The sequence below is a fragment of the Pristiophorus japonicus genome, chromosome 8, assembly GCF_044704955.1.
Source record: "Pristiophorus japonicus isolate sPriJap1 chromosome 8, sPriJap1.hap1, whole genome shotgun sequence".
Classification (NCBI taxonomy): Eukaryota; Metazoa; Chordata; class Chondrichthyes; family Pristiophoridae; genus Pristiophorus; species Pristiophorus japonicus.
This window is the reverse complement of record NC_091984.1, coordinates 227,221,340-227,236,926: the sequence shown is the minus strand read 5'-3', so window position 1 is coordinate 227,236,926 and position 15,587 is coordinate 227,221,340. Positions and strand designations below refer to the sequence as shown.

At 42.2% G+C, this 15,587-nt stretch overlaps 1 protein-coding gene across 2 annotated transcripts in view; it reads right to left on the bottom strand.

Annotated features, from left to right (window-relative positions):
• Nucleotides 1-347: 347 nt before the first annotated feature.
• chek2 (checkpoint kinase 2) overlaps nucleotides 348-15,587 on the bottom strand; it is a 37,348-nt gene continuing 22,108 nt past the window's right edge. Inside the window, exons 8-14 of one of the 2 annotated variants that reach the window (XM_070888041.1) lie at nucleotides 14,459-14,558; nucleotides 10,566-10,652; nucleotides 8,741-8,904; nucleotides 7,379-7,494; nucleotides 6,436-6,521; nucleotides 3,179-3,259; nucleotides 348-671 (exon numbers count right to left, since the gene is read on the bottom strand). In XM_070888041.1, coding sequence (XP_070744142.1) covers nucleotides 573-671; nucleotides 3,179-3,259; nucleotides 6,436-6,521; nucleotides 7,379-7,494; nucleotides 8,741-8,904; nucleotides 10,566-10,652; nucleotides 14,459-14,558 — 733 coding nt within the window. In that variant the 3' untranslated portion in view covers nucleotides 348-572. Of the gene's footprint in view, nucleotides 672-3,178; nucleotides 3,260-6,435; nucleotides 6,522-7,378; nucleotides 7,495-8,740; nucleotides 8,905-10,565; nucleotides 10,653-14,458; nucleotides 14,559-15,587 lie in introns of those variants that run through there. The other variant, XM_070888042.1, reaches the window with a different exon arrangement.

Sequence of the window (15,587 nt, the reverse complement as noted above, 5' to 3'; positions counted from 1 at the left end):
ATCCCAGTTTTCTCTACGTCACAAAATCAAATTATTTTTCCCCATTGCATCGATTTGGGGAAATTTGAGATAGTGCAACATTCAGTAGCATGCTTGGGTCCCACTTCATTTGTTTTTAAATCAAATCTCCCAAAATTTCTCAGCAGCTAAAGCTTAATCTGTGCAAAGGCTCTTTAAACTGTCCTAGAATTTATACCAGAATTTTTCCCCTGTGAATTGTATTTAAACCATACGGTAACGTTTTGTATAGAGCACGTAAAAGGTGTAGGGTTTAAAAAAAAACATCTCTCTGCAATAGGATTGTAAATGACCATCTCCCATCATGATCTTGACAGCATAGAACAAAAACCAATTAGAAACATTTTAATCTGAAACATGACTGTTATAGGAAGAATTCTGGTTACATTGATAGAATGAACTATACTTGTATATAAAAAAAGCAAAGCACAAAAGACAATCTTCATGTAAAATGGACACTAGGCGCCCAGAGTAAATAAAGTGGAAGCAAAGCAGGATCGTGGGGTACTCCGCACACAGGAGGCAAGTGTTGTGTCGAATCGTCTCTCCTTTCCCTACTCTTGAGCAACTGTTTTGTTTAGAGAAGAGAGCGTGGGCCGTTTAGATGACGAAAGACTGTCCTCTTCATGTGGCCTTTTTCTACTAGTTGATGGCTGTAAAGAAGAAAACACATCCTGTAAGGACTCCATTCCATTCTCCCAGTTTCTCTGTCTCCGTCGCATTTGCTCGGACAACACCACCTTTCACATTAGTGCCTCAGACATGTCTTCCTTTTTCCTCCACAGAGGATTCCCCTCCGCCATGGTTAACATGGGCCCCCCCCCCCCCCGACACTGTGTTCTATTTCCCGCACTTCTACTCTCACCCCTGCCCCTTCCTCAGAACCACGTCAGGGTTCCCCTTGTCCTCCGCGTTCAACGGATCATCCTCCGCCATCTCCAGCGTAACCCCACCACCAATCACATCTTCCCTTCCCCCCTCAGCATTCCGAAGGGACTGCTCCCTCCGCGACACCCTGGTCCATTCCGCAGTCACCCCCAGCCCCTTCCCACGGCATCTTTCCGTGCAAATACAGGAGATGCAACACCTGCCCTTTTATGTCCTCCCTTCCCACTATCCAGGGCCCCAAATACTCCTTCCAGGCGAAACAGCGATTTACTTGTACTCGTTTCAATTTATTGTCCTGCATTCGCTGCTCACGATGCAGTCTCCTCTACATTGGGGAGACCAAGCGTAGATTGGGCGACCGCTTTGCGGAGCACCTCCGTTCAGTCCCTGAACCTCCGGTCGCCTGTCACTTTAATTCTCCCCTCCACTCCCACTCTGACCTCTCCGTCCTCGGTCTCCTACACTATTCCAACGAAGCTCAAGGAACAACACCTCATCTTTCATTTAGGCACTTTATAGCCTTCTGGACTCAACATTAACATTGAGTTCAACAATTTTAGAGCGCAGCCGGTCAATCTTTGGCATCTGCAGTATTTTGCTTTTGTTAAAGAAAACACTTACTTTGGTTAATCAATCCCTTTCTACCCTCCCCCCTCAAATATTTAATTGGCTGTAAAGCATTTTAGGGCCCATGGTTGTGAAAGTCACTATATTAATGCAAGTCTTTCAAGGAAATAAAAAGGAGCGAGGGGTGGGCAGGAAAAACTGCTTCAATGTTTAAAACAAAATTAGCCCAACCAAACAAGTGTTAAAATTCTCACCCTTTTGGTTGTAGTCACTCGTGAAGCCTTTGTAGCAACATTTACAAACAGGCAGACAAAGCAATATGCATGTCAGTTTTGTTCCCCCTTTCCATACTAGCAACCATGTATTTGGCAACCTTAAAATCTGATCGCCCCCAAAGCAGTGGCAAAATATAATACAATCTAAATTCTTTCTGCCACTCATAAAAGCCATTTGGATTAATGACAGAAGGAATAGTTCAGATGATTTAGGGGTATGTATCGTCACCTTTCAATTTTGGGGGTAGTATGAATTTAATGGTATAGAAACATCCCAAAATATCCAGTCACATAATGAAGCAAAAATGTGCAGGGCTAAGGGGAAAGAGCAGGGGGAGTTGTGATTGATTGGGTAGCTCTTTCAAAAGAGCCTGTACAGGCACAATGGACAGAATAGCCTCCTTCTGTGCTGTAAGATTCCATGAAACAGCAGTATTAGCGTAGGAAGGCAGAAAAGTAATGATTGCCTCCTTCAATCCCTACCCAACCAAAGTACTCAAGGAGGATGAAGAGAAAGTTGGCATGACTGGATGACAGGAAGAGGAGGAAACAGGGGAGAATCTCAGAAAAAGTATGACACAAGGGGCCATTCGGCCCATCATGTCCATGCTGATAGGTCTCCAAGGGAAAATAAGGGTGATAGAAGTAATGGGTTTGGATCCAGAGCAGCAGTCAAAGTGTGCAACACAAATGCACACAAGGAATTTGTGATACAGGGTCATGGCAGAGGTTAGAAGAGACAGGTCTTCCCCATACGCCAGGTGCATTGTATTGAAATCGATCAAAACATTGTTACAGTACACACTGTACTTGAAGGCTACAGTAAAATGTTATAATAGCCAATAAACCAACCATCAGCCCACAGGTGCAAAAACTTCACTAGACCTCACAAAACACTCAACAAAGACCTACAAACCCAAGAAAAGTTGTCCTATTTTTAAAGCGTCTTTCTCTGCAATCCCTTGTCTGCCCAGATTCCCTGACGGCTTACTGGGTAAAGAGGCAACTCGGTTAGTGTGCACCTCTCTCTCGGTCAGTTGATGTGTAGCCCTCCCAGTTGGTGTGCAGCTCGCTCTCTCTTTTACATGAGATTTTTTTTCTGTTGGGGGTGGGGGGAAAAAAGAGTTGTATTCCAAGTTTATGTCCACGTTGTTTTGTGAAAACCAAGAACTACAGGCCTTCTCAATAGCTCAGCCGGTTTACAACTTAGATTGTTGTTGTTCTTCTGCAATGTGCACACAATCCAAAACTGAACACAGCTCTTCAAGTGGGGCCTTCGTTTTATGGAAGATCATCTTTATTCCTGAAGACTAAAGTCCAGCGCAGCCTCTTTTATTTCAAACACCCACTATACCAAGAATGAACAAATTGTACACAAGGCAAGTGCTGTTGGGAAGGGAACTGCTGGTCCAAGTGAAGCCAATCCTTACCTGATCACTTGTGCTTGGTGGCAACATTAATTCAGGCCGTGCATACATCAGCTGCTTTGCCTTTTGCTTCATGTCTTCATCCTGGTTGGAAACACGATTTGAAAGCTCACTACATAAATTTGCCAAGACAACAATTAAAACAAATCTAAAAACGAACGTCATTCGGGAGAAATTAGGTACCATTCTATTATGTAACAGGCATTACTCAAGAAAGTAGAGTTATCTTAGAGAAATTAAAATGAGACTTAAAGGTACACGATCAATCTAGAGCTAATAATACAAAAGGAAATCAATGGCCTATAAGATTGGAAAAGCTAAGGAGGAGAAGAAAGAACGATGGACAGGTAACAAAAGGAAATTGTAACTGATTTTTTTTATATAACAAAAAGTAAAGAATAGTTAAAAAAGGGAACAATCAACTGGAGATGGAAAAGAAATCAGAGAATGAAATACTAAATTTTTTTTTAAATTAGTTCCCAGGATGTGGGCAGCACTGGATAGGCTAGCCTTTATTGCCAACCCCCAACTGCCCTCGAGAAGGTGAGAGCCACCACCTTGAACTGCTGCAGCCCTTGTAGTGGTTTGTTTAGAACCGAGTGGCTCACTAGGCCATTTCAGAGGGCAGTTAAGAGTCAGCCACATTGCTGTGGGTCTGGAGTCACATATAGGCCAGACTGGGTAAGGGCAGTCGACTTTCTTCCCTAAAAAAAAACTGAATAATTTGCCTCAATTTTCAGTGGAGTGTGAAAATAATAATAAAAGAGGTGGTTGCATAATTTGATGGAACAATTATAGGTAAGAATGCAGTTGGTGGAATACATCGGAGGGAGCAGCATGCGGAGACAAACCACTGCAGGGAGCGAGTGCTGCTGCAGGAGGGCAACGGCTACGAAGCCAGGTCGCTGATTGCAGAGCGGGCAGGCACAGCAGGAGGGGCGAAGGAGTGGCACGAGTCCGTAGGAGGGAAGTGACCAGGGCCCAGGAGAGGCGAGGGCCCAGGGGCAACATGAGCCAGCCTACACTGCGATATGTGTGCACACTCAGTCCGTGCAGCAGAGCTGGTCTCCAGTTAGTCTTGGGTAATCCTTGCCACTGGACCAAGACCTAGCTCGGTCGAGCCCGTGTGATGGCTGGTGTGCAACGGCCACCCCACGTTGAAAAAAAATCCAAGAACAGGCATCTTCCACCCTTCACGATGTAGTTCAGGATCTGGAACATCAGGTCCTTCATTGAAACAACCTGTGAACTCATCCCTTTTTGGCGTGGAAGCAGGTCATCCTCGCTTCGAGGGACTGCCTATGATGATGATGGTGGAATAAGATTGTAGAAGCATACAGCACAGAAGGAAGCAATTCAGCCCATCATGTCTGTGCCAGCTCTTTTGAAAGAGCTAATAAATTAGTCTCACTCCCCTGCTCTTTGCCTATAGTTCTGCGAGATGGTGGCATGCATCCCTGAACGCTGAGGGAAGTCACAGTCTGGAGGAGAAATAGCTAAGGCTCTTACCAGTCTTTTCAAACATCTTTGAATATGGAAGCTGCATCAAAAGTCTGGAGAATTAACAGTGCTAATAAAGAAATAAATCAGGCAAGTACAGACTAGTCAGCCTTTCATTTGCAGTGGGTAATCATTTTGAGGGCAGAATACTGGACAAAATTACTAAGCGCTATGTTTCATTAAAAATAGAGTCCGAATGAACCTGTAAAAGGCAAGACATGTCAGAGGAAAAAAAAACCTGTCTTGATAAATGAAATGCAGTGATGTGATGTATATTCTGAGAGCATGCAGAAAACAAGCGTAGGCAGAAGGAGCGTGCGGCAAACCAGACTCCCCGCCCACCCTTTCCTCCAATGACTGTCTGTCCCACCTGCGACAGAGACTAATTCCCGTATTGGACTGTTCAGTCACCCGAGAACTCAAGACAGATTAATAGATTAAGATTTCTATCAAAGGCAATTTAATGTGGTAGGATATATTTTGGAAGGAGGAGCGAGAGAAAATATATTTCGTCGAGGCACTTGGGTTCCAATGCACAAATCTTTAAAAGTGAAAAGAACAAATTGATAAAACCATTATATTAAAAAACAAGTGGTGAACCTTTGGAATTCTCTCCCCCAGAGGGCTGTGGATGCTCAGTCGTTGAGTATATTCAAGACAGAGATCGAAAGATCTTTGGTTATTAAGGGAATCAAGGGATATGGGGATAGTGCAGGAAGGTGGAGTCGAGATCAGCCAGGATCTCACTGAATGGCAGAGCAGGCTCGAGGGGCCGAATGGCCTACTCCAGCTCCTAATTCTTATGTGACCCGAGGTTCTAGTCAATAAGAGCACAGAATAGAAAGCAGAGACAATGCTCAACTGCTATGAATTATTGGTTAGACTGCGTTAGAATACAGTGTCCAGTTTTGGGTGCCTTACTTCAAAAGGCAGGTTTTAGCTACGATGAAATACAGGAAGAACTTGGGCTCTTTTCACTAGAACAGAAGGTTAAGAGACGACCTGAAAGTTATAAAAAGGATAATGAATCTGGGTAAAATAAAGAACTATTTCCGCTGGTTGAGGAGTCTGTAACTGGTCGGCATAATTATACGAGTAGGGCGGGAGGATAGAAACCTTTTCTTTTAAAGTTACGCAGAGGGTTGTTAGTACATGCCCCACCAGAAACAGTCGTGGCAACGAAATCCATAATAGCTTTTAAAAGGCAAATGGATAAAAATAAAAAATGATGAGGAGCATGGGAAAGGGTAGGCAAAGGATATTCATGGACAGACCTTGGCAAGCTGGCTCATGCATCTTGAACCAAACAGCCTTCATTTGTGTTGTAAAATTCCAAAGATTCTAAAAATAAATGCAGACACTCCAGTTTTTCCAGAAATTACAGGGAAATGAAAACCGTCGCACCCAGCCCCAAATACTCCAGTCCTCATTTTCATAATGTGCTTCTGGCTGCCCAGTTAAACACCCCAGAATGGCTTTGCAACAGAGTTTACTTCAACATGCCCCTCCGTACGTTTATGAAAGCCGGAGATTCACTTCTCAATTCTACTCGTGCTGGATGTAAAGCTTTCAAGAACAGATTAATCCAGAGGAACAATTCCAAGGGGGAAAAGAGAGAGACCTACTCTCCTCCAGAATCTAGTACTTCCAAGAAAACTGGACATTGATAACTTTCGCACTGCTGCTACTGGCTTGAGCGACAGGCCGAGACACCAGCTGGTGCCCATCACTTAAATAAAGGTTTAAAAAGCAATCTCCACCTGCATCCACGGGTGATTAAGGGCATCCTGGGTCGAGAGTCTTTTCTCTGGGTCCACATTAAGCAGCTGCTTCACCAAGTCAATTGCTGAATAGAAAAAGGGGGGGTTAAAAGTTATGTATGGACAAGGGGGAAGAGGTAGAAATAAACCTACCTTTAAAAAGGAGGCCTGGTAACATCAGAGGGCTTAACATTGTCCTGGGCCAATATTTATCCCACAATCAACATAACAAAAAATACAGATTTTCTGATTATCACACTGCTGTTTGTGGGAGCTTGCTGTTTGCAAATTGGCTGCCGTGTTTCCTACATTACATCAGTGACTACACTCCAAAAGTACTTAATTGGCTGTAAAGTACTTGAGACATCCAGTGGTTGTGAAAGGCGCTATATAAATGCAAGTCTGTCTTAAAAAAGTTTTCTTTTAAAAACGGTTCAGATTCCAACATACAATCTGGTCATCGATAATGGCAGATCCCATCAGAGGAACACAGGTCCTCGTTAGCTTTATTTTAGGTGGGAAATGAGCAAGTAAACAACTGCTGCCTTTCATTTAATTCTGCCTCTTGCAAAATAGTCAACTTTTCTCTTGTTAATAATGAACTCTTCCCTGCTTTCAGATAAATTGGTGAGCCCTCCTTGTAAAAAAAAATTGGCTGAATGCCAGTTTATTCCCAGGTTTGTACCAAGTTGAACACTCATCACGACCAGACAACTAAATTCTGACTTTTGCAAATAGCAGGGGGAAGGAAAATAATGCAGTGCTTATAGCAGTGAAAGAAATTTGAAAATTATTTGGACCTCAAGTAGTCTTAAACAAGAGGCTAATGGAACACAGACAAAATGGCCAACAGTTTTAATGCATTCAACACTCATCATTCTCCACTTGTCTTAACCCTCAACCTTTATTGCATGACCAAACACTATTCAAATCTCATGTTTACCTTTTTCAGAGACATTTGCCCAGTAGTCCGAGATGAACTTATAATGACCTTTTATGATTTGATCTCTCAGTGTCATGTCCTTGATTTGATCACTAAATGGTGGATATCCAGCCAAGCTGAAAAACAGAATGGATCAGTTAAACAGTTATGGAACCTTATTATCTACTTTCCCAATTGTTTGTCAGAAGTGTTTCCAAGACAAAGCTTTGCGCAAGACTACAAAGAAATGTAATAATTTGATCCATAGTGGGACTAACTGTGCTGGCTTGCAATCATGGGCACCCTCTTTTCAACAGCAGGAGCCAAGAAAAGCCCTGCATGTCAAGTCATCGCAAATACCCAAATGGAATGAATGGAATGCATAATTTTCAAAAGCAGGCACAAGGATTTATAAGCCAACAGCTCAGTCCAGTGTTAGAGCTAATTACAGATTATCTGATCATTATCACATTGCTGTCTGTGGGAGCTTGCTGTGCGAAAATTGGCTGCCGCGTCTCCTACATTACAACAGTGACTACACTCCTAAAAGTACATCATTGACTGTAAAGCGCTTTTATGGACCACACTCAGGTCTGAGCAGGCGCAATGATCCGGAACGCCCCCCCCCCTCCCACCCCCCCACAGGGCTTCATTTGGTTTGTAGTGCAAGGCTTCTTGTGCCTTCCGTTCGCATTCCACAGCACTGCCCCCCCCCCCCCGTCCCCGGGCTTCTTTTCAAACCGAGGGACCGATTTTGCCAGCCGACGTTCCGTCTCCAAGCCCTGTTTGGAAACGTTCGTGGTGGCGTGTCAGTTTTTAAATAAAACTAAACTTAAACAATTCCATTTCCTGCTTTTTAAGTTTTAAAAATGTAAGCTTGATGATGCATATTTAGATGTTCTTGACTCCCTCCAAAACTTTGCCTAAAAACAATGGTATCTTTCTGCACCGATTTTTTAATGTGCGCTGGTTTTCCTCAACTACCCAGAAGGTTTTTCAGGAGTGGTCACATACACTGTCCTAGGAGAAATGTAAATCGGCCAAATTTGCCTAATTGTGAAAAACTGGCGCAGACATCAGGTTACGCCTACTAAATGCAAGGCGTGCGCGAATCACTGGGGAAAATTGAGCCCTTTGTTTCTTTAAAGTGGAAACGCCAAGCAATTGCATTTCAGTTTACAAGATCATTGTTCAAAGAGAAATTTCCTCCTGAAAGCCATTATCCTGCAAGAAAAAAAAACTTTGTAAGAACATAATAAAATAGGGCCATTTGGCCCCTTGAGCCTGCTCCGCCATTCAGTATCATGGCTTCAACTCCACATCCCTGCCCGCTCCCCATAGCCCTCGACTTCCTGATCGTTTATGCAAGGTTAATTGACTTACCAGATGAAAAGTATAACCCCTAGGCTCCAGCAATCGACTGCTTTGGAATACGAGCCTGCTCCAGCGCCCAATAGCACCTCTGGAGCTAGATACGTGGGTGTTCCACATAATGTTTTCATCAGTGATGTTTCTCCTACGATCTTGGATAAACCAAAATCTGTAATCTTAAAAAAAAAAAGGAAAAACAAATGCTATTCTGAAAATTAAAGTCAATACCGTAATGAACTGAATGTCTCTCAAATCTTTGGGATGCAACAAAGGATTCCAATTGAGCAGTGTCATGTTCTCTGGTGATTGACTGCAGAAGAGAGCATTTAATAAATATATATATCAAGATTTAATAGTAACTCGCACAAATACACAGCATTAACCTGGTTTCTACAGCCATTATATGAAAGGCTTGTACGACAGGTTTTGGAATGGTCAATGGAAGCATTTATTTTCCTAAAACTGCTCAAATACAAACCGCAAATAACACAAGTGAACAATTACAGTATCTGTTTTATGCGTGGATATCTTAAAATTCCATTTGTCCAAGCTTTTAATGATTTAGCCAATTAAATATTTAGGACTTGGGAGCACCATATACTCGTATATAAAACTAGAAATTTATCAGATTTGAGCTCAGGTTTATTTATTGGTAGAGCAACTTTTCTGGGCTCTGGGCCCCAGGATTAGCAACAGCATGCTTTTAAATAGCATTAATGTATTAAAAATACCCCAAGGCACTTCACAGGAATACTATCACACAAAGTTTGACACTGAGCCACATAAGATATTAGGGCAGGTGACCAAAAGCTTGATCAAAGAAGTAGGTTTTAAGGAGTGTCTTAAAGGAGAGGTATGGAGAGATGGAAAGGGTTAGGAGAGGGAATTCCAGAACTTAAGATCTAGACAGCTGAATGCACAGTGGCCAATGGAAATTGGGAATGCACAAGAGGTCAGAATGGGAGGCACATACAGGTCTCAGGGGTCAGCCATTTTGCACTGAGATGAGGAGAAACTTCTTCACTCAGAGGGAATTCTCTGGAATTCTCTACCCCAGAGGGCAGTGGAGGCTCAGTCGTTGAGTATATTCAAGACAGAGAGATCGATAGATTTTTTGATATTAAAGGATATGGGGATAGTGCAGGAAAGTGGAGTTGAGGTAGATGATCAGCCATGATCTTATTGAATGGCAGAGCAGGCTCGAAGGGCAAAATGGCTTACTCCTGCTCCTAATTCTTATGTTCTTATCTCAGAGGGTTGTAGGGCTGAAGGAGGTTACAGAGATAGGAAAAGGGCGAGGCCATGGAGGGATTTGAACACAAGGATGAGAATTTTTAATTTGAGACAATGTAGGTGAGCGAGCACAGGGGCGATGGGACTTGGTGCGAGTTAGGATCATAGCATTCCCATTAGAGGTTATTCTACTAGAGTGCTGCGATATTTAAAATCAGATAGCCCAGCAGAGTATGTACAGGAGACAATTTAAAAATCAGCAGCAAGAGTCAAAGACAAACTTGGGGGTGGGGGGTGAAGTTGCAATTTAGGCTAACAGTTGATTTCAACCAGATCACAATGAGAGAATACAAAGACAATGTACCAGCCAACATGAAGGTGGGAAATTATGGATAGAACCAATACACACGCAAGTTTTCAAAAAGTGTTATTCATTATTATATACCCGCCGTGCAAAATATTTCACGTGCAATAAAGGAGATGCTCCATGCATAGTTTTACCTTCATAAAACTTCATTGTAATTTGTAAAAATAAGATGCTCTCTTAATATTCACAACCTTGGTTTTACTAGCAGATGGCATCAAACGGCATCACAATCCTTACCTTAATAAGGCAGTTCTCCTCATTGTTCTCGAGCAGCATGTTCTCTGGTTTGAGATCTCTGTGTGTAATGTTATTATCATGAAGATACTGCATGACGAGAAAAAATTTAATATCTTCAGATTCTTGTGTTTTTAAAAAGTCAAACTTCTATTTAATATCCACTCATTCCGAGCTCTCGAACTCCATGCATTGTTTTCATAACTAATTTTTTGTGCCTTGCCTGTATAGGCTAGCAAACCCTCTCTGAAGTGCAACCTGTGTCCTCCAAACTTTTCCTCAGCAAGGTGGACAGCACTGGCAAGCAATGTTCCTGTTTAGCTGGATTTACCTTTAATGGGCCCACCGTTCCCTTTACCACACGCATGCTCAATATATTTATGAAAACTTTTACTGTTAGCTTTGATGTCGATTGTAAGTTTTTTTTCCTCCCATATTCCCTTTTTGCCCCTCATTAATTTATTTTTGTATCCTTTTGTTGCTTTAAGGTCTCCTAGTCAACTGGATTTCTACTATTAACTTGATACTGTCCCTCATTTCATTTATTGACCACGATTGTTTAACTGCACAAGTGGAGCTTTTGCCTTTTATAGGTGCATACCAGTTTTGTAATATACCAAATACCTCCCACTGTTTGTGGCCTTCAAAATGCACACAAGTGTGCAGCTATGCACTTAAGACATGCATGGAATAATAAAAGGTTGGATACCAGTTAAAGATCAGAGAGGAAGAAAGACTAGGGAATAATTATTGACTGTTACCGCAAAAGTTCCAACATTGCTTCAGGAAGACAAGGCCATAGCAAATTAGTGTCCTGGGCTGTATTGTGTAGACCATTCATTACAAAAATAGGACGACGATGAGAGAGAGTTATACAAAGACCTTATTGGGAGTATGCCGTCTAGCTTTGTTTCCCTCTCCCCACCTCAGGAAGGACATTGCAACTCTGGAGAAGGTGCAACGTACAACAAGGATGATCTTCAGCCAGACAGCATTTAGCTATCCAGATAGACTTCATACTTTGGGATTGTATTTTCTGGAGAGACAGAGACTTAGAAGGGATCTGGCTAGTATTTATTAAAGATAAGGACAACATTAAAAACAGAGAGAGATAGATAAGTAATGTATTTGAGATAATAGAGACAGGTAGAACTGGGACCACCCATATAAACTGAGGAAGGCAGGCATGAGGTTGGATATCTGGCTTTTTTTTAAAACTTTCCCCACAGGGCAATTGATGTGAGAAAGAATTTTATAGGAGGTAGCAAAGATTGATTGTCCCTCAAGATAGCAATAAATGGACTTCTGAAAACAGAGATGCTCAAAGCACATAGAAAGCAAGAGAAAATTATTAAATTATTGTAGATAATAATTAATAGGTTTGAGACTTCCAGGGGCTTGACAGGGGGCTCTAGAAATAGCTACAGATCAGTTATATCCCCTCCCCTTGGATTCTGGGGGGTGGGGGGGAAGATGGAGGGGGTTGGTTATATGGGGATTAAAATCAAAGATGGTGACGAGACATATGGGTCTGATGGCCTTTTCTCATCCTCCACACAAACATAAATGACACGAAACTGTCAAACACAGTATCAGATAATAGCAACAAAGACAGTTTTTAAAAATCGGTACACAAACAAAATTCACAGTTCTACAGTACCAGATATTTAAGTCAAGTTTTATCACCTTTTGAGACTCCTGAGCTTTTTTTCCTAGGCCCCTCGGAACTTTTGGTAGCGTTTTGACAATGCAAAGTCGTGCTCCCACATGAAGTTCACCAGTGTGACCATTCGTTAGGAGGCTGATGGGATGTGAATACGTTAAGCCTCAACAACCACAACACAAACACATTATAAGTCAGATGTAATTAAGTCCACTTTCAGGTTTAATATAGGTGCCAGTGAAACCTCAATGTCAAATCTTAGTTGATGGGAGAGAAACAAACTATATTTTTGGTTATGGGAGGAAAGGTAATGGAAAAGCTTCCCAGTGACTTAGTTGGTAAATGCACTGTTCAGTGACAGTGTCCAGCACTGAACCGTATAAGCATGGTTCAAATTCCAGTCAGTGCAGAGATATCAGAGCTCATCAAGGGAACCAGTTACAGTAGCCCTATTCTTGCAATAGTCAATCTGCAGCCTATATGATTTAGTTTCTACTTGTGCTTATATTTCTTTCTCCACCTCTATCGCTATCTCCCAGAACCAAAGGTTTGGAAAATTCTATTCTCAACACTGCAGAAAAAGAGTAAATGTTGAATTCGCCAAATGCGGGCTATGCCAAGAGAAGCCAATTGCAAGCGACAAGTGCAACTGGGCATCTGGAACCTTGGTGAACAACAGGACAAAGAGTGTACACCCTTAACCATGAGATCAAAGGACTGAGAAATAAACACAGAGGAAGGACCGAGAACGAGGGCAGATTGCAGTGAGTAAATTCAATGTCAAATCAGATTGAGAGAGAGAAATAAAGAAAGAGAAAGAAAGACTGGATTGCGAGAGGAGACAAAGGAAAAGGAAGAGTTTTTCTTTTTAATTCTAAAATTTGACTTTTTAAAAAATCTCCAACAACAATTCACAACCTGAAGGCAAGTCTCCACACTTAATTGTTCACTTTCTGAGCAAGAGATTGATTGGCAGTCATTAACAATTATCATTGTTAAAAGGGTACTTACACTTAATTTAGACTTAACTTTTTGGAGAGTTTAATGGGCCATTAATGTGGCAAATGCAACAACTTCATGAAAATCACAGGGAGGTCAAGTGCGAGATGCCGTTTCCACGAAGCCAATAGTGGAGCGACGCAAATCGGACAGCAACTTGTGGCAATTCACATGTGATCTTTTCCTTGTCACAAGCTACTGGCCAATTAATAACACTGTGCGTCGTTCACATTCCTTCATTTTTTCAGCAAAGTCTGGCCCATTAGCTTGTGAAAGTGATTTAAAATTCAGTACTCCAGCAAACATTTTGTTTCTGCAGTTTCTCTCACTGGCACAAATCAGCATGTCTGGGTAAATTTCTACTTGAGGCAAAAGAACTTGGAATACTAGTTAGAAAGGTTCAATACTAAATTTGGGGAGAAAGTTGAACCAGTTGTAACTAAAAGTTACTAAATACATCAGATGTGTTGCAAGACAATAATACATCAAAAGATTCCAATGGCATTAAATAGTGAAAATTTTAAGCACTTTATTAGCTACTGCTGAACAGCTGGATCTGTTCGTATCAGCAGCTTAGGATAAAAGCAAATGAGGGTGTCCATTTAGACACATGCCCCCCAAGGCTCCATTGTATGCATAGAATCATAGAAATTTACAGCACGGAAGGAGGCCATTCAACCCACGGTGTTCATTCCGGCCGACAGAGCTATCCAGCCTAATCCCACTTTCCAGCTCTTGGTCCGTAGCCTTGCAGGTTACAACACTTCCAAGTGCATATCCAAGTACTTTTTAAATGTGACTTCCCAACAAGACTAGAACGTATCTGTCTTATACATTTGGGGGGTGGGGGGGGTGGGAGGAAAGAAGAGAAATGGCAAGAGTTCCCACTTCTGGTCATTACCCAGCAACTCCTGCTGAGAAATGGTAATGTGTTGCTTAAAACGAGGAAAGAATCATTCAGTTCCAAACGCCTAATGTCAGACAGCATGCCATCACTTGCTGATTGTGACAGATGAACAACAGGCACTTGGATGGCTGGAATCTGTGAAACTACATCCCAGCATGAATTAACACCTCCTGAAGATGAGGGAAACAGAGGGGAAAAGGAATACTGGTTGGATTATGGGCAACTTCGAATCAGAAGGATCTGCAATTAAGCGCAGTTGCTCATCAAAATATAAAAATACAAGTTGCTCTTGTTGCTTAAAATGTAATACAAATCACAGCTACATACTTGGACTGCAAGAAGCATCTGATAAAACAGCAGCTTGGTCGTTTGTTCTTTCAGTCTTTTTGAGCGCACCACTCGATCAAAAAGTTCTCCACCTTCCATCCTTAAAAAAAAGAACATCTTACTCAAATTGAGTTTTTGTACCTTAGCAGGACAAGATAACCTTCAACTTGTGTTGCAATCAGAAATAATTGCAGCATACAGCATGGGACTGCAAAAGTGCAGCAACAATCGAAACAGATAGAGAGAAACAATTCAATAGTATGCGAGCACAGTTTAAAATCAGGACACAAAACTTAGCTACAAAGAAACATAGAAAATAGGTGCAGGAGCAGGCCATTCGGCCCTTCGAGACTGCACCGCCATTCAATATGATCATGACTGATCATTCCACCCAGTACCCCATTCCTGCTTTCTCTCCATTCCCCCTGATCCCTTTAGCCGTAAGGGCCACATCTAACTCCCTCTTGAATTTGTCCAACGAACTGGCCTCAACAACTTTCTGTGGCAGAGAATTCCACAGGTTCACAACTCTGGGTGAAAAAAGTTTCTCCTCACCTCGCTTACCCCTTATCCTTAAATTGTGACCCCTGGTTCTGGACTTCCCCAACATCGGGAACATTCTTCCTGCATCGAACCTGTCCAGTCCCGTCAGAATTTTATCTTTTTATATGAGATCCCCTCTCATTCTTCTAAATTACAATGAGTATAAGCCTAGCCGATCCAGTCTTTCCTCATATGTCAGTCCTGCCATCCCGGGAATCAGTCTGCGAACCTTCGCTGCACTCCCTCAATAGCAAGCACGTCCTTCCTCAGATTAGGAGACCAAAACTGCTCACAATACTCAAGTTGTGGTCTCACCAAGGCCCTGTACAACTGCAGTAAGCCCTCCCTGCTCCTATACTCAAATCCCCTCGCTATGAAGGCCAGCATGCCATTTGCTTTCTTCACCGCCTGCTGTACCTGCATGCCGACCTTCAATGACTGATGTACCATGACACCCAGGTCTCGTTGCACCGCCCCTTTTACTAATCTGTCACCATTCAGATAATAATCTGCCTTCCGATTTTTGCCCCTGAAGTGGATAACCTCACATTTATCCACATTATACTGCATTGTTTTATGAGCGATT